The sequence below is a fragment of the Pollicipes pollicipes genome, unplaced genomic scaffold, assembly GCF_011947565.3.
Source record: "Pollicipes pollicipes isolate AB1234 unplaced genomic scaffold, Ppol_2.1 Scaffold_4881;HRSCAF=5763_pilon_pilon_pilon, whole genome shotgun sequence".
Taxonomy (NCBI): domain Eukaryota; kingdom Metazoa; phylum Arthropoda; class Thecostraca; order Pollicipedomorpha; family Pollicipedidae; genus Pollicipes; species Pollicipes pollicipes.
The window spans coordinates 19,482,307-19,505,874 of NW_023596576.1; the positions used below are offsets into that span (position 1 = coordinate 19,482,307).

Sequence of the window (23,568 nt, forward strand, 5' to 3'; positions counted from 1 at the left end):
GAGCGTCGTCGCGGCTTGTTCGCCGGCGGGAAGAGTGCCCACCGCGCCAGCAACGCAGCACGTTCTCACAGACCAGGCACGTGTCACCGGCCACGTGCTGGAACCTCACGGCGCGCCTATCACCCACGCGCGTGATCGTGTACTTGGTGTCCGTGTCACAATCGTCGCAGTGATCGAGCCGGCCCGACAGGAGCATAGGGCCATAAGCAAGTGGCAGAGAATTGGAAGCGCTCTAGACCAATGTGGAGGGCCCATAAGCATGCCGCGAGTGTGTCGGTAGATTGACCGAGACCCACGTAAAGGGCCCCTGAGCAGCCGAGAATACCCCAGCGGGTTAGCATATGGGGGGCCGGCTTTAGCCCACAGAGCCTTTCTGGCGAATGGAAAGAATCCGTGGTTGACAGGAGTGCCCCGGCACGATAGCAGGGAACGGCCCAGTGAAACCACAGAGCCCTCCGAACAAATGCAAAAAAAAAATCAAGGACGACGTGGAAGGCTCCGTAACGATCGGAATGACCTTGCAAATGGGCATATAGGCCCCCGGAAACAGCTTAGGGCCCCTAGACGGTGTAATGACAGCTGCAATTCCAAATTCACAACTTTTCAATCACTGAAATTGTTTTGACCTTTCGTGGGCCCTTCACTTCTGCTTGCAACTGTTATTGGGCGCCTGGAAATTCAGGGGTGTCCAATTTTGTTGTGTTCTGTATTAAAAAACTACACATGTTCGGCTGGCTACGGGCCCCCTCGGAGCCAATGGGTCTCATCGGGGCCCAATGGGGGGGGGGCCCAATGGGGGGCGTGGACCCATAGCCCCCTCTAGATCCGTCCCTGGCAGAGTGCAGCAACATATGGGAAAGTCTAACCGCACAGGCGGCCTTTTGCCTGACCCAGATCCTTCGCCCATCCAAGACTCTTCATTTGCGTGTGGCACTCACTTTAGCACTGAAACGTTTTCTGTATCAGGACGTTGATCAATTATCTCAATCTTAGGATTTTAGAATCATTTAATATTCATCTGAAAAGCTGGCATTAAATATGGTGAGGTCTGCATATCCTTTGCAAATTATAAGGTAGTCTTTTTCATTCGGAGTCAAAAGGATATTTCGTTACGTGTTTTTGTGTATTTTTCAATCTGTCGTATTTGGTCCTGTTCATGCACAAAGAGGTCGTGTTCATTTGTGTGACCGTGACTGTTGTCAGGCCGAGCGATGTCGGCTAAATGTTCTAATATTTCATTGTAACTTGATTGAAGTGGTATAGTTGTACTCGTCCTGATGATGATATGCATTGTGTAAAAACGTTGGAAAGTACATAAATGACATTGTTGACTGCTATCCTTGCCATAATGTTTTACTACTTCTTACTATCTGGGGATGTTCCATATGTGAGATTATCAGACGGTACCATAGCGAGGATTCTGTGCGTCGAGCGGGGAAATACTCCACCCTTCTAAAGCAAAAGAAGAAAACCGCCTTTGACGTTACGTTTCTCAAAAGTTGCGAAACGTTCAACATTTTTCCCAATTCTTGAGATTTAAGCTTCATAATAGGGCTCTCAAAAACCCGAAACTCCACCAGGGGCGGATCTAGCCTGGAGTTTTTTTGGGGGGGGAGGGGACAACCGTTCGTCGCCAGCTGGCTGGTGTGGGATTCGAGGTCCAGTGCATGGTGCCTCTCGCAAGTACCTAGTAGGGACACCATTCAAAACCGAAAAAACACCGAAATGCCTTTGAATCTGAAACAGAAGTTAAAACAAAACAGTTCAAACGGTTAAAGTTAGAACAGACGGTAAGTAGACGAAACTTTTATGAAGTTCTGGAAATGTTTTGGGGGAGCAAAATATACTCTCAGAGGTTTGGGGGGGAATGGCCCTGTGCCCCCTCCCCCCCAGGATCCGCCTATGAGTTCCACTGGTCATGACAAGATCAGCTTCTGAACCTAGAGCTTAGAGAGAATTGTAATGGGCATTTCTCACTTAATCGACGCATTAATATCTCGTTCGTTCAGCTGCACCAAACTTTGTCATTGCTTTAAATTTCACTTTCTCTAAAAGCATCCACTGAAGACAGTTAATGCATTCGTCAAGAAAACAGAAGATGTCCATAGAAAAAAACTACGAAATCTCGGCATACGCAATGAATTTTGACCTCTTGATCCCGATAATGTGATCTTCAACCTGTCCTCTAAATGTACATCTGGGCGTGTGAAGGTTCTTCTAGCTTTTGGCTCAGGCTTCAGGCTCCCGGTATGGAAGAAATATTTCTTTAAACGCTTCCTGTTTTGAAAAACTTGCTCGCGCACCGAGCGATTTACGTTGCCAGACCGCTTCAGCTTTGATAATGGTAAGCAACAGGTCAGTGTGCCCAGTTTTCGATATTTTCATGACAGTAAGCCTTCATAGAGGTTTTTATCAATTTTCTCTTGTAAATGCACACACACACCACACACACACACACACCACACACACACACACACACACACACACACACACACACACACACACACACCCACACACACACACACACACACACACACACACACACACACACACACACACACACACACACACACACACACACACACACACACACACACACACACACACACACACACACACACACACACACACACACACACACACACACACACACACACACACACACACACACACACACACACACACACACACACACAACACACAACACACACACACAACACACACACACACACACACACACACACACACATATATATATATATATATATATATATATATATATTTATATTTATATGTATATGCGCATGTTTGCCAGGTAGACGACCGGCGCCATTTGGAATATCTTGGTGCCAGTGGGCACTCCAATGTCATGAAGTGTAGGCATTTGTAGCGCTCGGGATAGATAAACTTGCGTACCAGGTACGTGCAGAGTTCGACGTGGGTGCCGTTTATTCCGACCATTATCGCACCGCGACAAAAAATCTCAAACGCGCACGTTCGCTCACGCACTCCACAGCACCTTACCAATAAATGCACGTAACAGCCAACTATGTCCGCCGTTTGGCTGTTCACTACAGGTCAATAACGCCGAACCATGTATCGGACCTTGCGGCGTAACACTCAAAACCGTACCCATTATTGTGGTCGGGCGGCCGGCCATCGACTGTCGAGTGACACCGAGCGCAACACCCTCACACTAGGTGGGAGGTAGGCCTGGTCGTCAGCCGGCGCCGCGACGCCGTCATCAGGCGTCTGTCACCCGTCATCAGAAGTCCGCCACCCGACTCCGGTGCGTCATCACTGCTCCATCGAGCCGCGCGCTGACGACACGCCACTGGTGCCCATGTGTAGACTAACACGCGCCGTTCAACCGATATGGTCACTTTTATCGCTTCCTCTAACGGCTACTAAAAGCAGGGTTTGAAGGAATGTTCCCAGCGCTTGCGCAGCCCGATCGACAGTGTGTTATAGTGATTTGCGGGAGCCGAAATGAGGCGTCCCTGTAGTCCGGTACTGAGCACAGGTGACACAGACGTATCTTATTGAGAAGCCTCTGATGGCATACGTGTTGCTGTTAGCCATGCATTCACCTAGCTGCATGGTCATCTTCTAACCTATCATACCCGTCACACGGGCAGGAGGAATACGCTCACCACGCCACTTCGATTTCCGGCGTGCAGGACAGCCATAACAGAGCAGGGTTTAGGCGGGGTCGCAGGGTCTGGTAGCGTGGGAAGTAAAATGAAGCGATAAACCATGGGTGCCTAACGAATGTGTCAGAATGTGTCTACAGTGCAGGCATAGCTGCCAGAGAAAAAGGCAATCAGTTAGGCCTGCGACGCCATCTGGGCTCTGGTTGGGTCTGTCATGTCCATGAACCAAACCTGCAGCAGCGAGCTTCACAAGCAGAGGAAACCTGCCGCTCGCCAGCGTCTCACACACCACGTGCCATCCATATTCCAACACAGCCGCTTACCATATGTCACAAATGCTACAGAAAAACGTAACCAACCATTGCCCGACGCAAGTACATCGATATATGTATGTATATGTATGTAATGGGGAAGCCCGATACAGGCGTGAGCTATGGGTGAGGCGAGGATATTTGCACCAACAGAAGTCACGCAGCATCCCAAACTGAACCACATCGGACAGCAATCGGCGCTCCTACCAGCTGTGCAGGTCGGTAGTTAGCATTGACTTTTGGGCGAGCCCAGCGCTTCTGAAGACGCATTGAAACATAACGGCTTCATGCAAGCAGTTACTTATATCTAACGGACACTAGATTCAAGGTAGATCACGTGGTAGTCAGGTTCTCACCGCAATAGCTCCGCACCGCGACTTTCGATAAAAGGTATTCAACCCCCGTGCGCGCGCCAACCGGCGCTTAATGTTCGTTTGAGTAGCGTAGCGACCCACCGCATTCATTTGGAAACATCAACTACAGACTGCGTGGGTAACCAGCCGGCTAGATATGTCGTCTGATTTGAATCAGCGCATCACGACTGGCGCGCCGGTTCGCGTTTAAGAGGTACGTGCCAGCGCCGAGTGCATCGCGCGTCCCAGCACTGCCAGCAACAGCGGATGGACAGCAGCGGCGGCGGTGGCGGCCCGCTGTGGCGCCACGCTCTTGGACAGTTCGGTGAGCACGACGCCCGTTCGCTCTGGGGCGCGCTCCTCGGGCCGGGCTGGCTCGTCCGTGCGGCCGTACAAGAAGTCCTCGTCGTCTCCAAATGGCGGCAAGTCGCCGCTCTGTTCGAACTCGGCCAGCTCATTCAGCAGGTCGCTGGGCTCGGTGAACACCTCCATGGGTCGTGCCGACGACGGCAGGTGGATCTCTGGAACAGGTGGATCACGCGTGAAAGGCCCGGACTTCAGAACCTCCAGTGGATCGGTCCCCACCAACATGGCCTTCGTCTCCGCATTACCCGGGCCGTGGCGACATTTTTAATGACGGTGTAATAATTCTCATGGCTAAGGTACGGCAATCTGATGCTTTTGTAACGACGTTAATTCCAAGCCGACGTAAAGACGAAATTTGGTTTTTTTCATGTTGGGATAACTATCAAGGACAGTTGGCTTGCTAACGCAACCCTTTTGATCCGTAAACCTGCATGGGAAGCGCCATATATGCAAAGATACAAGGAGCGACATTTAGCTCCGATAGACCTAATGTGCAGAAAATGCAATTTGGTGAGCCTGACCGCTGGATAATGCACAACCCATCCGTGGAAGGCGGAAATCCTGCATTGCGCATTCAAGCTCTAGGCACAAAGACACGGGCCGGTCGAATTTCAGTTTGCCTCAGGCGCCCAGGTCTGGTGTGGCCCGCAAAGCACAGCGCTGTTGTGAACAAACACGGCACTTCGGGGCCGGAAGCGACGCAGCACTCGGTCGGGGGCCACTTTTTCCTGGCCTGTGACGCAATCAGTCGCCGACCGCTGCGGTCGGTCGCACCAACCGCTAAGGCGCGGGAAGGTCGACCAGCATCCGCGGCAGCGCCCCAGCAACGTAGCTGTTGTCAAGAAACGGCTGCAACGCCACGAACAGTAGCCGAGCACAATAACGCACAAGACGGCTAGGTAAGGTTTTTGTAATGTCTGGTCACCCTGGCGCTAGGGAGGAATCGTCCATTGGCGGTGCAAGTGGGGCATATCTTGGGGACAGCTTTTATTTATGGCAGCTATGTGGGAGGCGTGAAAGACTAAGAAAAACACCGAAAGACCTGAAGGAGCTGTTTTTTCAATCCCGGTGTGCCCTGGTGCTTGACTATATACCATAGCATGCGACCCACAGTTACCCTAACTTAATGACCTTGAGTTCTGTAAAACGAAATGTTTTCGAGCTCGAAATTCGTGAGAACTTTACGTGGTACCAAAGATTTGTTTCACCCGATAATCAATGGACCTCAGCGTTGGTGATCTCAGTGTTGGTGAGACACCTGATCTCAGTGTTGGTGAGACACCATCCACTGCATCTGTGTTAGAGCTCACAGACTGATTATCACCTGCAAACTTTACTGAAAGCAGCTCTGGCTGCCAGCTGTTCACACAATGAGTCGTGGCCAGACAGCCTCTCTCAGCGCACGGCGTGGTCCGGCTCTGTGCCCCCAGCCGCCCGTGTCCTGACACGGCCTGACTCTGCGTCCCCTGCCGCCCGTGTCCTGACACGGCCTGATTCTGCGCCCCCTGTCGCCCGTGTCCCGGCGCGGCCCAGCTCCGTGCCCTCTGTCGCCCGTGTCCCGGCACGGCCCGACTCTGCGCCCCCGGTCGCCCTTGTCCCGACACGGCCCAGCTCTGTGCCCTCCGTCGCCCGTGTCCCGGCACGGCCCGACTCTGCGCCCCCGGTCGCCCGTGTCCCGACACGGCCCAGCTCTGTGCCCTCCGTCACCCGTGTCCCGACACGGCCCGACTGCGCCCCCTGTCACCCGTGTTCCGACACGGCCCGACTTTGCGCCCTCTGTCGCCCGTGTCCCGACACGACCCGACTCTGCGCCCCCTGTCGGGGTGTCCCGGCGCTTACTGTGCAGCGTGATGGCGCCCTCGGCCTCGCCCATCGAGTTCTTGGCGATGCAGTGGTAGGTGCCGAAGTCTCGCTCTGCCAGCCGACGGATGGCGAGACTCATGTTGTAGCGGTAGGGTGAGCTCTGGCTGCGCGACACCTGGTGCCGCGCGCCCGTCAGGATCATCTCGCCTGGCGGGTCACAGCGTCGGCTCGTCACTCTGGCAGTCGGCGGCGCACGCTGACCCGGTCACAGGCGACCACAGCCGCCTAGCGGGGCCGGTCACAGTACACGGATGCCATTAATCACACTGGACGGGTCACGTAGACAACCACTCCTCACAAACTGAACCAGCATATGTGCCGGAAAATGCTTAACTTTAGGCAGGGGTAGGTAAGGGGGAGGGGGGAGGCAGGGATGAAACAAGCTCGTAAGGTCCATCCCAGGATGATTCTGTCTTCCTCATTGTCTTTTCTTCTTATTTTACCGCTTTGCAAAAAAGGAAGCCCGCCCCTGTCACGTCTATGATTGAAGCACGTTCGCCGCCTTTGGTTTCTGCTCGTTGACGTGAATCAGACCGCTTCAGTCGCCGCGGTAAGCTGCCTTTTCATTTGCAGGGAAGCCGCTTTTCAACTCCAGTCTCTCTCTGGAATATGTCAGGGAGCCCACTGATGTCGCAAGATTGTTGAACGTCGGCTCGCATTGTCTGGCTAAACGAACTCCGATGTAGGTGTGCTGGGCAAGTCAGAACCAGATGCGAGAGCGCGGCGAGTGACGGGGGTAATGGCCGTGAGTGTATGAACGCAACACTAACTCTCGGTTAAACACTCAACAAGCGTATAAATTTTAAAGCCTCGGTTGTGCTTGTGTCGTGCCGCGGGCAGTAGAAATATCCCTCTGATGGGTGTTGTGCGGTTTATAGACACCCACGACTTGAATGGAAATTTTAGTCAAGATGTTGCCTTCCGAAGGAGCAAACTGACTCCTTTAATCTTGTATGATGAATCCTTTAATTTATGTTCTTTACCTTGTCTCAAGCTGAATCCGTTTTGAGGGAGAGGGGGGAAAGGTTCTGTAATGATGAATTCGCGCAGGCTTAGTAATCAAACAGCAAATTAAATGGAACGTTACATCTTCATGATGAGGCTACGAAAGGAAGCAAATGATCGGCCACATCCGATTTACACAATGATCTTGTCATCGTTTACCAAAACAGGAACTGAAGTCAAATTTTTGTTGTTATTTCGTTTTGGGTTCCTGTTCCTCTTACGCACACCACCTGCTGTGACGATACATAGGGCGGTGGAACGTCTCTCAAAGCTGTACACCGCGGCACATGAAGAACAAGGGGTTCTGTACTATCAGGCCACAGGCCTACAGGCTACGTTAAATGACACTGCCGTTAAGCACGACTTTCCAAGCGCAGAATGTAATTGGCGAGCAGATGTAGAGCCTCTTTTTACGCTGTCAACGACGGCACGTATATCGCATGTAATAATATGCAATCTTGTCGTGCCTAAATTCTGCAATCTCCAGCACTTTTCAAGAAACGCAGAGAGAAAGACCCAGTTTAGCCGCGCCCAGTCAATTCAACTTTCTTTTTTTCCGATTCCTCCCAAAAAAGAACTATACTCTTGAATGCAGCCCAAATCCTCCCTGACAATGGCACGGGCTTCACAACTGGAACAGTGCTACAAAATTCAGGGTGTTGTGTGGTCGTATGAGCCATAATTTTGTATATGCCACTGACAGGTAGCACTGAAAACCATGCTTCGGATGTCTTCGAAATGTAGGACTGATTGACCGAATGATTGAGCTTGCTTACATTACTGTTTTCCTGTAGCGCTGCTGACCTCGCTCGTGTTCTTCTCCCACAAACCAACGACAGTACAAACGAGTGCCCCGACATGCCACGTGACACAATACGCGATAGTGCCCCGACATGCCCGACATGCCACGCGGTCATTGGAAATCGACACCGACGTGCCCAAAGCCAGCTCATTTTTGCGGAGACGCCCAGTGAATGTAAACGATGCCAGACTAGGAACAGCCTGTAAGTGGAATCAAGGGAAGAATTTGTTTCAAAACCAGCTCACGCAGGAGATCGCCGGATGACACTTTCAACCGAGCAATGGCTGTTTTCATTCGAAAGAACGCAAGTAGATGATACATGTGGGCAAGACGACAGCGTCGCTGTCATAAATGGGACATGTATGACAGAAGACACACCATCGCTCCGATGCCTCTCATCGGCGTTTGGTACTCTCGAAGTCTTTTCCACAGACATGCCCTCTGTATTTACTGTGACATTTGGTATTGTGGCGTGGATGGTGGATTATTCGATGCCAGAACATCCCACCTTACCCAACAACGTCTCGCAGTGGATCTCCGCTTCCCGGCGTTTTTTCGCCCATCATCCTACCTGTCACGCCAGCGGGCCGCCGCGCCGCCTCATCTCCCCCTCCCTCTCCATCCGCTGCCGCCCCTCCCCGGCTCGCTCTCTATCTCCGCGGGCCCGGGTGGCCGCCTTTTTATGCGAGACTGGGCATGAGGCGGTCGGCCGAGCGGAAGTTTAATAAGTCGCGCCGGGTCCGGTTTATTCGTCTGTGAGGCCGGCCTGGTCGGCGACGGCAGGGCCGCCCAATAGCCGACGGATTTGCCAAACAACAGGCGCGCGCGGCACGGCGCGACGCGGCGCTGATCGACGGCCGCACGGCGGCAGGCGGCGCTGACCGGCGGCCGCTGCCGGCGGCGGGTGGCAGCGGTCGAGCTCCGGCCACCGCCGTCCCTTCATTTATTCCCTGTCGATAAGATTAGTGGGCCGCGGACGCTGCAGGATTCCACGACAAACATTCAGTCGGTCGGGGCACGGGGGCGGGCGAGAAACACGGGGATCGGCGGGGAAATCGCACGGCTGTTGGTCCCGGAGGGCTCGATGGCTCCGGTTACTGATGCGAGCCCGACCTCGGGGGAAAAACCAAGGGCGTCGGCCAACACTTCGAAATAGTGGGAAAGGATAACGGACAAATACGTATTCAACGACATCTGGAAGGGTGGAAGCATCGTCCCCTAGAGTTCCAACAGCAGACGGCGCACGGCTGCTATTACTGGTGTTCAAAGAGGTTAAAAGGCAGCATAAACGCATTAATGGCAGACAAATACATTTTCGCAACACCCCTTACAACATCATTCGGGGTGGTTCATAGTCGAGGGAATACAAATAGGCTTTTGATTGCGAGTTAGATGCGTTACCATTTTCTCGTGACCAGTAGAAGATGGCCTTGGGCGAAGCCTCCACACGACAGGCCATGCTGACCTCGCTGCCGACCGGCGCGCCGACCAGCCCGCTGGACACCTCCAGCATCGGCGGAACTGTGGACCAGACGGCGCACGGCTGAGTCACCAGCGTCGGCGGCCCCAACTCCAACGGCCCCTTCGCACCGTCAGATTGAGCTCTGATGCCTGATGTGAGGAGTTGCGGTCTCGCGGGCCAGGTATGGCGCGGCCTGATGAGACGAAAACTGCTCCCGGCGCGGCTCCGTTCTGGGCTGAACTGAGGGCGACTGCAGCGAGTCACCAGCCGTCCCTTCAGGGGACTCCAGGTGGGTCCCAGTGTCCGCACACAGGCTGACCACTATTGGCAGCTCGGGTCAAAGGACGTCACTCGCAGCTGTCATTAGCTGCTTGAAGGGTCCGCTGTGTAGAGATGGAAAACAGACACACTGAAGCGACAATGAGCGAACGCATCGGCCTCTCATTATACCTACATGGCGGCACCAACGCGCGATATTGTGGTAGGACTGTGCATGTAACAGCATCAGGCGAGTGCGACAACATCCGGTCACTTGGTGAGCTGTTGTGCCATTGTTGCGCTCTGGGCCAGGGGTGTCACTCTCTAAAATCTGTTTGAGGAGGGCGGGGGGGGGGGGGCTGAGCCGATAAAAATGATCTAATCTCCTCTATTTCATGGCTTCTCACCGGATTTTGCCCACTTTGACCAATGTCCGGCGGTGTGGGGGAGGTAAGTTGACTTCCTTCTTAGGTTTTCGAGCACAGCTAAAAAGCTTGCAGAAGCACCAACTTTTTGCTACCTGTTCATGCATAAATTTGGCGTCATTTATGCAAATATGAAGGTTTCATCTGTCAAGGTAAGCGACCTCAGTCAGGTCACGGAGGTCACCCTCTAAAAACAACTAAACCATAAATAGCCTTTTATGGGCTATTAGCCATTATTCATATGTTCTATAGTAATACAACGATAAAAGTACTAGTTTGTAGACTCCCATCTTTTAATAGGCGAGGGTGCTGACCTGAGGCAGGTCAGTTGTGACTGCTTTTTGTAAAAAGTGCAAATTTGTACGCATTTTTGTGTAGTTTTAGTGTTTGTACATGGGGCAAAAGCTACTAACTCACAGACAAAAGGATCATTGGCCACAGAACACATGGCCTTGGCCCTGGCCATGACCTATCTCCACGCGCGCCTCCTCCAAAACACATGCTAATATCAAGATAGGCAGCTTTACTAGGTAATTTTGGACACAGAACTCGAATATTCTGCTGCAAGCATGTCATGAAATCAATCTAGGGCATAATGAGGTCACAACAGGCCACATGAGGTTATCCAAGGTAAAATCAGGTCAGCCAAGGTCAATAAGTTTGGCGGCCAGTAGGCGCGCATGCAAACGCTGATTTGTCCACCACTTTGTGGTAGAGATTCGAAATGCAAATCGCGAAAAATGCATAGCGCCAAAATAATCTATCACAGTACCCTGCACATTATATTCGAGGGCGAATTGTACCGGCAAGGGGGGCTGGGCGACAAGCCGACCGAACCCTTGTCCGTGCTTCACGGCTAGTGCGAGACCACGCGGGATGTTGGGTGAGAGTAAAGAGCACACACCACGGAAAAACGTTGTACTGGGTACTTAGACCCGGTTAAATTTTTTCAATTTTTCAATTTCAATTCAATTTTTTGATTCCTTTCATTCAATTTTTTCTTCCATTTTTTTTCATTTCATTGGTTTATAAACTTGACCAAGGTAGACCTTAGCTGAACCCTAGGTCAGCCTTGAATAGAACGATGTGTCTAGGATACTTTTGTCCTATAGCTGCATCTAGTCAAATAAACGCAGTTGTGAAAGGAGCACATGGTGAAAGAAAACAAAAAAGCATCGATGGTTGTAGGCTACTGGTAGACAAACTTTGAACGGTGAACTGACCTGACCTGACCCTTGTGGGAGGAACAAAAATGATCGGAATAGGCTCCCTACAGCCATAACATTTACTCATATGCCTTCAACATCCGGCTTTATATTAACATACGTTTCAACTGCATCCATCAGAGGGACCGCTTTTGACATTTCGTGACCTCCGGTGAGTTCACACTGCACCTTAAGTAAAAAAAGATGGTGTGCATTTTTCATGGTTTCACCAGAACCTTACAACTGTACGCTTTTTTCTAGCACGACGTCTGGAAGTTGGAAATCTCGGGGAAAGTCAACCTAACCCAGGCCGGGCGCGGTTGTTTCAAACCCCGGCCGAACGTAAATTAATTTGGGTCCCTGAAGCCAAAGCAAGAAACAAACTTCGTTTAAGATTTGTTCGATTCCAAATTGGCTTATGCTGACTTGCTGTTTGAAGCCAATGTAAAGCCACATTTTCTAACAGCTTAGAAGTTTGAAATTGAGGACAATTTGTTAGGAAATTGTCCGGCTGTGATAAACAAAAATATGTGTTTTTTCGGTTGCCAATGGTGGCCCGAGGCGATATTTGGTTGAGCACACATCCAGCACCACCGCGGGCCACCTCTCGGTAGATTGAGAAACTACAGGTGAGTGCTGTCACACAGTCACTCCATGACTCTGTCAAACAATGGCGTCTTGAGTAGCATATATACTGAAAAGATAAATTTTGTTATCTAGAGCAGTCTTTCATTTAAAACTATAACCCTAGGCTTAAGTGAGCTTACTTCATTATAGCTGATGCTCCCTTTAATATTCTCAAATGTGGAACATTCCGTTTAACATGTCTCCGAGATGAAGGAACTGAAAATCAGCTTCCAAGACCGGGGAAGAAAAGGAAGAGTTGCACAGCACTTACTCTTAGCTCCCTGTTGCTGTAATTAGTGAGGATATCCTTGCATCCGCAGGCGAGTAAAAACGTCAGCGTCATATGTACCGGTAAAGTTTTGGACAACACGGCCTCATTTTTATCATTTTTTTTGTTGTAAATACCTCCTGAATGCCCTCGTTTCAAATGGAACAACTTGCCCATCCTGAGGTAAGTTGAAGCATGTGGTGGGGGAGGCTGAGCTCATGTTTTTTTTTGTCATAGAATAAGTTGCGTCGCTAGTATGTTGCGCACGGTGCGACATGTATACCAAATGCGCTCGTCTGCGCTAATTTCTATGATTCGTCGTGGTTGTCACATCACAAATTTATCTCCTTTATCAACCAATCTTCCTTCTACGAACACTGTGTTCCCGGTTTCGGTTGCGCAGGTAGACATCATGGGTCGACATAGGAGATGTAAATATCGGCTTGTTTTCTGGATGACAGTAAGTCATGGCAATGATAGTCAATCATGGGCAGGAAAGCGGCTCATGATATACTGTCGGTACATTGTCTTACTCATGCAACATGCCCCATGCACAACTGATGCAACATGTACCACCTGACATCCTGCAAGAAAGTTCGCGCCACTCCGAAATTCCTGTCAAACAGACGCCAGATGGTTTGCAGTATACACGACACATGAACTTCCCCACCACCCAGTACAGACGTCAGAGTGGGCTGGTTATGCCATTAGCCCTCATTCACACATTTAAGCCGATTGCTGGTTTTCAGCGACATGCAAAAACATCTTCGCCCCATCGCATCAACAGCGCGTTCATCCCAAGCCGTGTACACGTGTGCGCCCAGAATTATTTGAGAGACAGTGGAAGCTGCTGTGCGTCAGCTGAGTGACACAACACTGCCGTCCGTGGCATAGATATTTGGAGCAAATCGCCCTGACGCTACTTGGGTGTTATGCAACTCACCCCGCTCTTCCCTACCTACCCTACAAATGAGCTTTTCAGTCCAAGATTTGTCGGGTTTTGACCAAGATCTCAACTTCCCGTCTGACTCAAGGTGGCGTCGCTGGAATTAGTAACATCAGTTGAGTGCGTTGTAAATTCGTGAAGTTATAATCAAATTGTAAAATTGTCTAAGAACCTATCGCAAAATTGCATGGTTACTTAATCTTCTGTTGCATCGACTTGAAAGCTGTCCAAATAATTTTCTTTGCTGACAACCATGGTCTGGCTTTGACCCACCACAGGTCAGTTACCTAGAAAAATATGCCTCATTTTTTGCACAAGATCATAAGAAAGATCTGCTATTCAGTTTTTACAGGTAAACAAGTTTGGCGCAGCTGCGCCTCGCTGTTCGAGGGTGATTTTGAATAAAACGTAGGGGTTTTGATATTGCCCCCCAACCCCAGCCCACCCGGGCGCGTGACATCACTGGCAGTTACGTAGCGGCTAGCGAGAATACCTCCGATATTGACAAACTTGGCGGACACAACTAGATTTTCGTTCCAGCAGAATCTCCTCTGAATAAATTGTTGTCAGACCTCTGTGCATTCCCCCTCTTAGTCAGACGCAGCGTGCTGATGCTCCGCCATAATCAGATCTGCATCGGTAGACGAGCGTATGCCTTGATCAGCGGCTACAGAAGCGCGCACCCACTACATTCCGGTCGTGCGTAGCGTCGCGTGCATACTGAGTAAGGGCGCCGCCCCCGTCAATGTTCCCTGACCACCGCCGACACCTCCGACTATGTGCCCAGCCCGAAACAAGGCAAAACCAGTTCACGAGCCAACTGTTCTGGTGGTCTCACAAAAAAAAAATGCTGTCGATGCGCTGCATTACAAGATTTTGATATGAAGATCTTCATTTTACGCACCTAAAAAATATCCCATATCTGCGCACAAACTTCCGACACTTGACAGTCCAACCATAGTGGAATAATTTTTAACTCTACTATGGTCAAGGATGGTATCATCTGGCTGAAACCATCTCTGCCAGCCGGTCTTTACCGATTAAAACTAGCTGGCGGAAATCACCGATGACAAAAAATGTCGGAAACTGGAAAAACGCAAAGCAGCAAGACAAGTTGTAAGCAACAGCAACAACATTTCATCAATACAAATGAAACGTTAAGCATTGAAAAACAGCACGATTTACATCGAATGTCGACAGAGATGAAGGGTGTACTCGTGGCGACCCGGGCGACAAAGCTTCTGCCTGGATTCCGCTCGATCTGTCGTCAGCACGACTGTCAGCTCAAATGCGTGACGTCAAGCGTGCTGACGGCGCGTTCGGTATGTGGGCTGGCGGGAAAGTTTTTCAACTTACCTTCCTTTTTCCCTTTGCCTTATAACTACTTCAGACCACACACCAACCCAGGCTTAACGCCGACCATGGCACATTACCTATGAAATGATGCTTGGGAGTGTGGCTCCTGCCTCGGTAGTACCACCTGCAACTTGAGTGCTTCTTCCTAACTTCATTTCAATTAAATTCCTTCCATTCTCATTTTGAATGTTCACCCGGTTTTTGTGCAAATGAGCCCATCCTTTCATCGAACTCTCACTTGTACTGGAAACGCCGATGTTCAAAACGCGAAGCGCTTCATTCCTGTTCTCTGTCTTTTACGATTACTTTAACGCTATGAATTTAGGGGGAACGCAACAGCACACCACATTGATCACTGCCACTCACCTTTTCATAGATACTCCCGGCAGTTTAATTCCCTTCTTATCTTTCTTCCGTCGCATTCCCGAAAATAAGATACAGGAGTCCCCAACCCACTTAACTTAATCGTCCGTTGTCAGAGTGCTTTTTTAAAATCTGGTAGCTCTTTCTCTCAATGCTGACGGGCTAACAAAAAAAATCCTGACATCATCGTCAGCCGGCGCGTGACGTTACAGACAACGTGACGTGGTCACATGATGTGTCGTAGGGAGAATACTGGGCTGAGATTGGTGCTGGCAAATGTGCTGACGAAACAAAAATAATTTCAAATTCGGCTAGTCTTCGAATAGCCAACTTAAAGTCGCCTGCCAATAAGTCACCCGACCGAACTTTAGCCAGACCAGTCATTCAGTTTTCAGACATTTATCAACAAGCACATCCCAGCTTTATATGCTTCAAATGCATATCACAAAAGTGGTGCCGCATTAGACTGCGATCTCCGTGTGGCAGTACGTTACATCCAGTTACATGAACAACAGCAAACACCACACACGGATCATAACCAATGGTCATGTGGCCTTAGTTCAGACACAATTACAGCACATACACGTTATGTTCCGCTCGTGCTGTTGTTGCGTCAGTGAACGTTTTTGTGCTTTTGTTTCGCCGAGTAAGAAACACTTTAATCATAATATAACAACTGAAAATAGTAATGCCATGGCTTTCCAAATTTCTACAAGTGTATGCCAGTTTTAACCAGTCAAAACTGACAGAACCGGAACGTGACGGAAACTAGTTTCTCAGAGATTAAATGCCGAACCTGACTAACGCTCAATGCCGTCGGTGGGCTTCCAGAGCACGGTTTAGAATGGCAGGCGGCGCTAGCAATCCTTCGTTCTTTTACAAGTGCGGGTGAAACAGATTTCCGAGGTGTGCGAAACTCCGGATACCATGGCAGACCAGTCCAGTCCAGGTCGATCTCAGCACACACGTCATACCCCCTCTTCCGTAGACAGCTGGGTATTGATCCCGTGCAGGTGATCACCAGCTTGCGGGGCCCTGCGGGCGACTCTCCCCACAATCAGGCGGCAACCACCGGCGCACCACGCCATCTTTTATATTTCATCCTCCATTCATCGGCGCCGCGGCCAGCCGGCTCCCCGGGGCTCGACCGCACACTGTTATTGTAAATGAGCCGTCCAGGACCGTCTCTCGGAGCCAGGACTGCCCGGCCGACGCCGCGGGCCCGTGACCGATGCCAGGGCGCCGGCGGTGAAGACGTGCTCGCACGGCCGCCGGGCCGGCAGGGCCGACGTCACACACCTGACACTGGTGATGGCGTTCCTCTGGGATATGCAAACATGGAGGGCACAGGCGCTTTATATTTTTTTTCTTCTAAGCAGTACACAAAGTGTGTGTATGTGAAAGACTTAGAACTCGTAATGTTCTGTACCTAATGTTCTGCATTGCTTATGCCTTGAACACAACAGGCAACAACCCTTCATCACCAGTGGACTCCCATGTGTGTTCGGGGGGGGGGGGGGAGAACCGGGCGGCCATATCTAGACTCAGCAAGTGACAGTCTGCACTTCAATACCGGAACTAACACACAGGCATACTCACGGCTCGCCACAAGTATAGGGAGGTCCAGACATTAAGCCAATAAGCCATATCGGCCCACAGCATCGTCACACTCACGGCATTCGCAAGCCGAAGCCAATGCGAGAGGGTTTCTACTGATCATACCAGTGGTTCTACACCATCACGCACTCTGGCTAATCAACGCGGCCCAAATTCGGGTCGCTTCGGGTTCATTGGCCTCCGAAGAGCTGGCATCATCTGATCGTCAGACGCGGGCCTTGTCTCGGGGCGGAGAAGCGGCCTACTGTAGCCGGCTGTAGCGCCGGCGTGCGGTCACTGGCTTAGCTCCCGATGCTCCGGGCCACCTCTGCCGCCTGCGTCACCTTAATCCGGCGCGACCGCGACGACCGCCGCGCGCCGCACTCTCATCGGTTTCAATAAGTTTCCCATTTGGTCAAGCGGCTTACGCCGCCGTAATCTGCGCTGATCCGGGACGGCTTTTTTGCAACGGAGGCTGCCGCCACCCCACGCATTTCCGCGCACGTTCCGGTCGGGCCGCCGGCACTCGCACAAAGAAGCCATTTGCTGATGGAGGCCCCGAGCGCCGCCGGTTCACAGCGGCCGAAGGGGGACGGGGCGCCAGACGGTTGGCGCGCATGACGGGATGAACCCGGAACAGCCCACCCAGAGCTCTTAGTGGGATGTGCCGTGGCCATTTGTGGGCGCCTGGTGCAGGACTGTGGCGCTGACCCACCGTGCAGCATGCATGTGAGTCAAGTTTCCACTTTTCTTTGTCTTGAAATGGTGGCAAAATAGACTGAAATGGGTAAGAGATTCACAACGATCACAATGAATAATTTACTGGAATCATTCTCTTAAAAAGTCGCCGCCACAACCCAGAGAATGGAGGCTCCGACAGGGTCTAACATGGTGGGACCGAACACCTGTATCTGAGCGCCGGTTTAATCGGCTTACCAACCACATCTGCTTTGCTGGATTCACCCTTGTCCTGTCGCGTTTTTACGCTCGCACTTCTGCTTTAGAACACTTCCTTGAAATGGTTCATCACTGCCTTCATGAAAAAACGAGAACATTCTATCTCCGGTGACGGCATGTCCTGGAACGGGAACTTTAAAAGAATTATTGACGGCATTTGGCATTGGTCTGAAATACGCGGTAGCAAAGACACTCACATCACAGCCACCTACCGCTGGCTAAGTTCAGTGGTCCTTGGAGACTGCTAGCTGACTGCGTTATCAGTTACTAGAATGTGTTATAAAGCCCTTCTGTGCAGTTGGTGGAGGCGCTGTTGTCAGTTTCGGAAACAAGCAATCCGGGATATCATCATGACCTTACGTTCGGCTTAATTGTGGTATCGACACGATTGCGCACTGATCATAGAATAAGAGAAAAACAATACGTTTTTTCATTGGGCTGCATGACAGGGGACATAAGCTAAGTTGCTTGCTTTCCAAAAAACTCCTACCTACCACGCAGCCCTTTGCGGTGAAGGCAATAGCATTGTTCACTGTTTTTTTTCATAAAGGCCAGCCACACCACTCTTCTTTTCAGGGGCTTCGTCGTACTGCTAAGACACTATGTCGTACTGTTAAGACGCCATGTCGTACTGTTAAGCTAATGTTTTATGAGAAGTCGACAGGGTTCTTTCAGGTGATGTGCTTATGTGCACCACATGTGTGCCCACACCGTGGGCATGCATGTCTCCCTTTTAGTACAGACCGGCCCTTAGGCTCTTTGGGATCGACGATTAAGAGCGCGATTAGGGGGCCCGACGGGCCGGCCAGAGACTGCATTAAAGGACCTTGGCCCCCAAATGTCCATCAGAGGGCCTCTTGCGTCGATTGGGGGCCCTCGGTGCAAAGATGGCCTGACAGTCGATCCGCGACGATCAATTTCAAGTAGTCTGCCTGTGTCGGCCTAGGGTCCATTTCCAAAGCCGAAACCATGATTGGGCCCGCGATTGTCAGTCACAGGGCTTCATGCAGTGATCGGGGTCCCTGCGACAATGAGGGACCGCTGTGTTGTCAGGGGACCACAGTACGCCTAGCAGGGGACCCTATGTCGACAAAGGCCCCGAGTCGGCCAAGGATTCGTCTTCTGTATAGGGACACGAACGTGACCCCCCGGATGTCAGGAGCCTCTTAGGTTGGCCGGGCCCGCTAATAATGAAAGGAGTTAGGATAAATGACAACGAAAGTATCAATGATGAGACAGTAAAATGTCCCCCGGCCAGACACCGGCCCAGTAACACACGTGGCCCGGACAATCCCCCCCCCCCCCCACGATAAACCGAATTGAAGTCATCTGACGACTTTTGGACCCTCTGTGTCGGTCAGGGCCTTCCGCATCAGGGAGTTGACCGATGCATGATGCATCTCTCTACGGCCCGTCGTATCGACCAAAGGGTCCCAGCTTCCGTGTCTCCAGAGAAGTGCCCCGGGTGGCGGGCTGGAACGAAATCCACCTTAACCCCTGACCGGGAAATGCGATGACCCCTTCGTGTTCTTCTTGCAGGGCTCCCTGTCCGCGGAAAGTAAGGCGTCTACTTAGTGTTCCATCCACTGGGCACCCTGGACGAACACGTTCGTGAGCATGATGATAAAAACGAAGAAAACTGGACCCTCGAAAGAAACGGGCCAGATCTGATGATTTTTTCGGGAAGCGTTTTCACAAACGGCCCTTCATCAAGCTGTGTACCGCCCCCACCCCACCTTGTCTTCCCTGGTATAAGATTGAGCTTGCAGAATCTGAAATAAACCCTTCTTGGGCTCAAGTATTTCGGTTGGCCATTTACGGATCTGAAATGCCTACTTTATCGCTCTAAAGCTTGTCATTTCATGAATTAAAAGGGCCCTACTTGAGCCTACTATGGGCCCCTTCCAGACCTGAGAGGGCCATACCTGTGCTCACGAAGGGCTCCACCCAGGCCTGAGACAGGCCTCTTGAGTTTACGATGGGCCTGTTCTGGTCAGAGGCGGGCCCTTTTGAGTCTATTATGGGTTCATTTCAGAACGAAAAAGAGCCCTTCCCGTGTCAAGAACGGTTAAAGGAAATTTCCTGCCTCGAAAGTGAGCCTCCCCGGACCTGAGATGGGGTCTCTACGCTGACTTTGATGGCCCGCGGTAAGCTAATATCCTCCGCAAATCTCCGGAGCCTTATTTGGGTAAGGTGAACTTGCTAAAAAAAGATAGTTTTGGTCCTTACCTCATACCTGGGAGACAGTTTTCCCTGCGGTTATGCCACAACTGGATTTCTGAGCCTACGCTGGGCCCATTCCAGACTAGAGACGGGCGCTACCCTAGCCGAGAAAGTGAGATGGACGTGTTCTGAACCTAAAGTTCCCAATTTCTCAGCCTATACTAAGTCCACACTCCCTGCCTTACTCGAGACGAGCCGCTTTCAGCTTATGATCGACCCTTTCCAGACTTGAGAGGACCCTCTCAGAGCCTGCGATGGACCCTTTCCAGACTTGAGAGGACCCTCTCAGAGCCTACGATGGGCCCTTTTCAAGATCTGATACGAGCCACGTCCTGACCAGAAAGGATCCTCTACCGTGCCAGGCAGTGACATAGGTGTTTTTCCGACTTAACATGTACCATTTCCAGCCTGAGATGAGTCCTTCCCTGTCACGAAACGATTCCCTTCTAAGTTTAAGATAGGCCCTTTCCGGACCAGACCTGGACTCTCCAGCCCTACTTGGGTAACACAATAAGCAAGTACCGACACACACCCGATACCCCTTCTGCTCCGCCTGACATAGGTTGGGGGAGACATAAATATACCTTTTCCGCTAGCTCAAAAGATGGGGGAGGGCAGCCTATATCGCTGTTCCCCCTTTCCCTCCCCCAGATGCGCCACCACCGTTGAATCTTAATGCAGTTGTTAAAGCATATCATAACTTCGAGAGCTGCAAGATAATACGTTGTTAAGCCATCGTAAAACAAGCCAGGGTAACTTGAACTTTTAAATGAGCCATCATAAATTCTGGACACCTATCAGAACACACAACCCAGCTGAAATCCTATGCTGTAGTGAAAGTGGAGGCATTTGAGGCCCGCCCAATCATTGGTGCCATATTCATCGTAAGTGATCGCTTGAGAATTGCACCAGTATTTTGCAAAAGGCTATGTGGAAGTCACACACAGACACGCATGTTTCTGCTTGATTGTCCGCCGTAGTAAGCATGTGTCACTCAAACTGCATGCTTAGACACGGGACCAAACCAATTGGAGACTTACAGTTCACTGTTATCATGGTCCTCTTGCTAACAGGAGGTGGACTGCAACGACAGAGGCAGACGGTAAACGGCGCAGTCCGTAGAGATGCCAGCCAACTGAGCCGCGGCTGCATAGCAGTCTGCAGGCGCCATAAATAGACACAATGGATCAATCATCAGAGGGAAGTGCTTCAAGCGGCCGTGCATCTATTCACGAAGTTGAACCCATCAGGCGTATTTAGGTGGATCTGGTCCATGCAGGCGGTAGCCAGGAGCGGCAGCGCTGCCATGCTGAGAATGTGGACTTCGCGCGAGATGGTTACGGCAGGTAAACCCGCCCTCTTACGCGGTCGAATCGGTCTGGCCTTCAGGGCGTGACGACCATCCTGGGATTGGTGGCAGCAAACCACGCTGGACATTAAGGCGATGCTGTAGAGACAGCTGTGCGGAGGACCAGCCCCCACCATTCTCACGAGACGGGACAGGTCATCTAGAGTGGTACCGCCGCCGTGAACCAGTGCGACTCTCGCGTACCGCTCTGTGAGGGAGCGCACCGCACCGCCGCCGTCCGGCCAGGCGCACTCACATGCCGTTGTTGGCGATGCAGAGGTAGACGCCCATCTCCGAGCGGGTCACCCTGTCCAGCTGCAGCACCTCGCCGGAGAAGTTGGCCACTGAAGCGGGGGGTCGCCGGGTCAAGCCCGACGCCGTCGGCAGGGTCGGCCATGCGTAACCGCTCGCACCAGCACATGAGCAGCCGGTTAAGCATACAAACACTGATCAATGATGGGCTGCTGAATACATACCTGCTGACGATGCAGAGGGCTGCTACTCAAGCCCGCGCTCACGGACGCGCTCCGGACTGCGGCGCGAGGACCGTGGGTGTGCTGGCACGACATGCCCTCGTGTCATAACATCCGATAGCTCGACAGGGGATCAACATGGTCCAAACCCAGTAGTAAACATGCGTTCAAAGCCTGGACTGTACAGGACATATGGTGCGTGTTATATTTGTCACATTTTTGCCATCGTCAGAGCGATCATGCCTGCGCCGGCCCCCAAATGGAGGTGACGACTTCCTGCCTCTGGTGCTTCGGCGCACGACCACCTTCGGCCACCGTGTGCTTGACCGCGGGGCAGTACATCACGCTCGACGATGCGCTCCCTCCAGCTACCCCCCGCGTCAGCCTGGGAAGGTCGCTCGTCTCCGCAGCCCGCGGCGCGCCGTCCGGCTGCGTCCAGCGTTTCAGCCTGTCCAGGCGCGCGCCTTACCTGGAGCCTGAGCGGCGCCTGCAGGCCGAGCACGCCGCCGAATCACCCCCATCATCCGGGCCTAGCCAGATGCTATCGTCGCCCGGCCCGCTTTCAATAAGCGCCAGCCAAATTTATCACCCGATTTCTAAGCATCGCGGTGCGCGGCCGAGATTTTACATTTCAATGATTTTGTTGGCGCGCGCCACTTTTCTCAAGTGGGCACTGGCAGGTAAATGAAGTGGCCTTTCCGAGCTAGCGGCCGGTCAGCCAGCGTCCGGAGCCGTGGTCTGGACGCGGCGGCGTCGACGCGACTCGGTGGGACTCGACAAGAGTCGGCGCGAGTCAACATGACTCGGCACAAGCTGGCACGCCCCACGCGGATCGACACGGAACGCCCGCGGAAAAGCCACGCCCGCCGCGCAGATCTATGGCTGGCATTTGCATTTTCAAGATTTAAGCGATGTTAAACGTTGCGGAAAAATAAACAAGTCAATAGCACAGAGCGGTGGTCGGTTATTTAAACGGAACTGTTTTCAACGTTAGGGTGCGGTGTGACGTGCTGGTGAGGCGGGTGCGGATACAGGGAAGGTTAAATGCATGTACCGAGGGCATTGCTAATGAGCTTCACTGTGTATATAACGTCACATATCATTCAAGCAATCTGAATATTGCAGTTAAAGTGGGCGTTCCCCATTTCAGACATTTCAAAGATACTTGGCGAAAACTCAAGATCAGTTACGTCTAAAAATAGCACTGGGCAATGCCACTGCAGCACCATCAAAGTACAATAGGAGACTATTTTAATCATTTGGCGATTTAGAACCAGGCTGTCAACGTTTTATCACCGCACTGCATTTCTTTCTTCCTTGGTAACCCCCGAGTGTGACCCGAGACGCGACAACTGCAGTTGCCGCGATTGCCTTCATCATACCCATGAAAGAATCTGCTAGTGGTCATCGTAAGCTGTAACGGGCTAGAGGTACAACTTCTGAGCTGCTCTTACCCGCACATTACGGGCCTGCGGCTTAAAAGTGGCAGCTCTTTTGGTATGACTGAGATCGGCATGATTGGACGCTTGTGATTGGTACCGTAGGCGGTGAAGGCCATTTACCAAGCCCGAAGCATATTGGTTGAAGTTTGAACCAGTGCTTCACTATAGACATGGTGATAATCTATCTCCAAAAGCCAAAGAATACTGCGAAAAGGCCTTCGTGCTTTACGTCATAGGGGAGAAGTCAAGGTCATAGCATGACGTTT

General features: G+C 51.6%; 1 protein-coding gene across 2 annotated transcripts in view; it reads right to left on the reverse strand.

The window, feature by feature from the left end:
• Window positions 1-2,931: 2,931 nt before the first annotated feature.
• Window positions 2,932-23,568, reverse strand: part of DIP-beta (Dpr-interacting protein beta) — a 73,133-nt gene continuing 52,496 nt past the window's right edge. For both annotated transcript variants that reach the window (XM_037224412.1, XM_037224413.1), the window contains 5 exons: window positions 21,644-21,731; window positions 21,080-21,120; window positions 9,755-9,874; window positions 6,523-6,693; window positions 2,932-4,838 (listed from right to left, as the gene is read on the reverse strand). In XM_037224412.1, coding sequence (XP_037080307.1) covers window positions 4,525-4,838; window positions 6,523-6,693; window positions 9,755-9,874; window positions 21,080-21,120; window positions 21,644-21,731 — 734 coding nt within the window. In that variant the 3' untranslated portion in view covers window positions 2,932-4,524. The remainder of the gene's footprint in view (window positions 4,839-6,522; window positions 6,694-9,754; window positions 9,875-21,079; window positions 21,121-21,643; window positions 21,732-23,568) is intronic.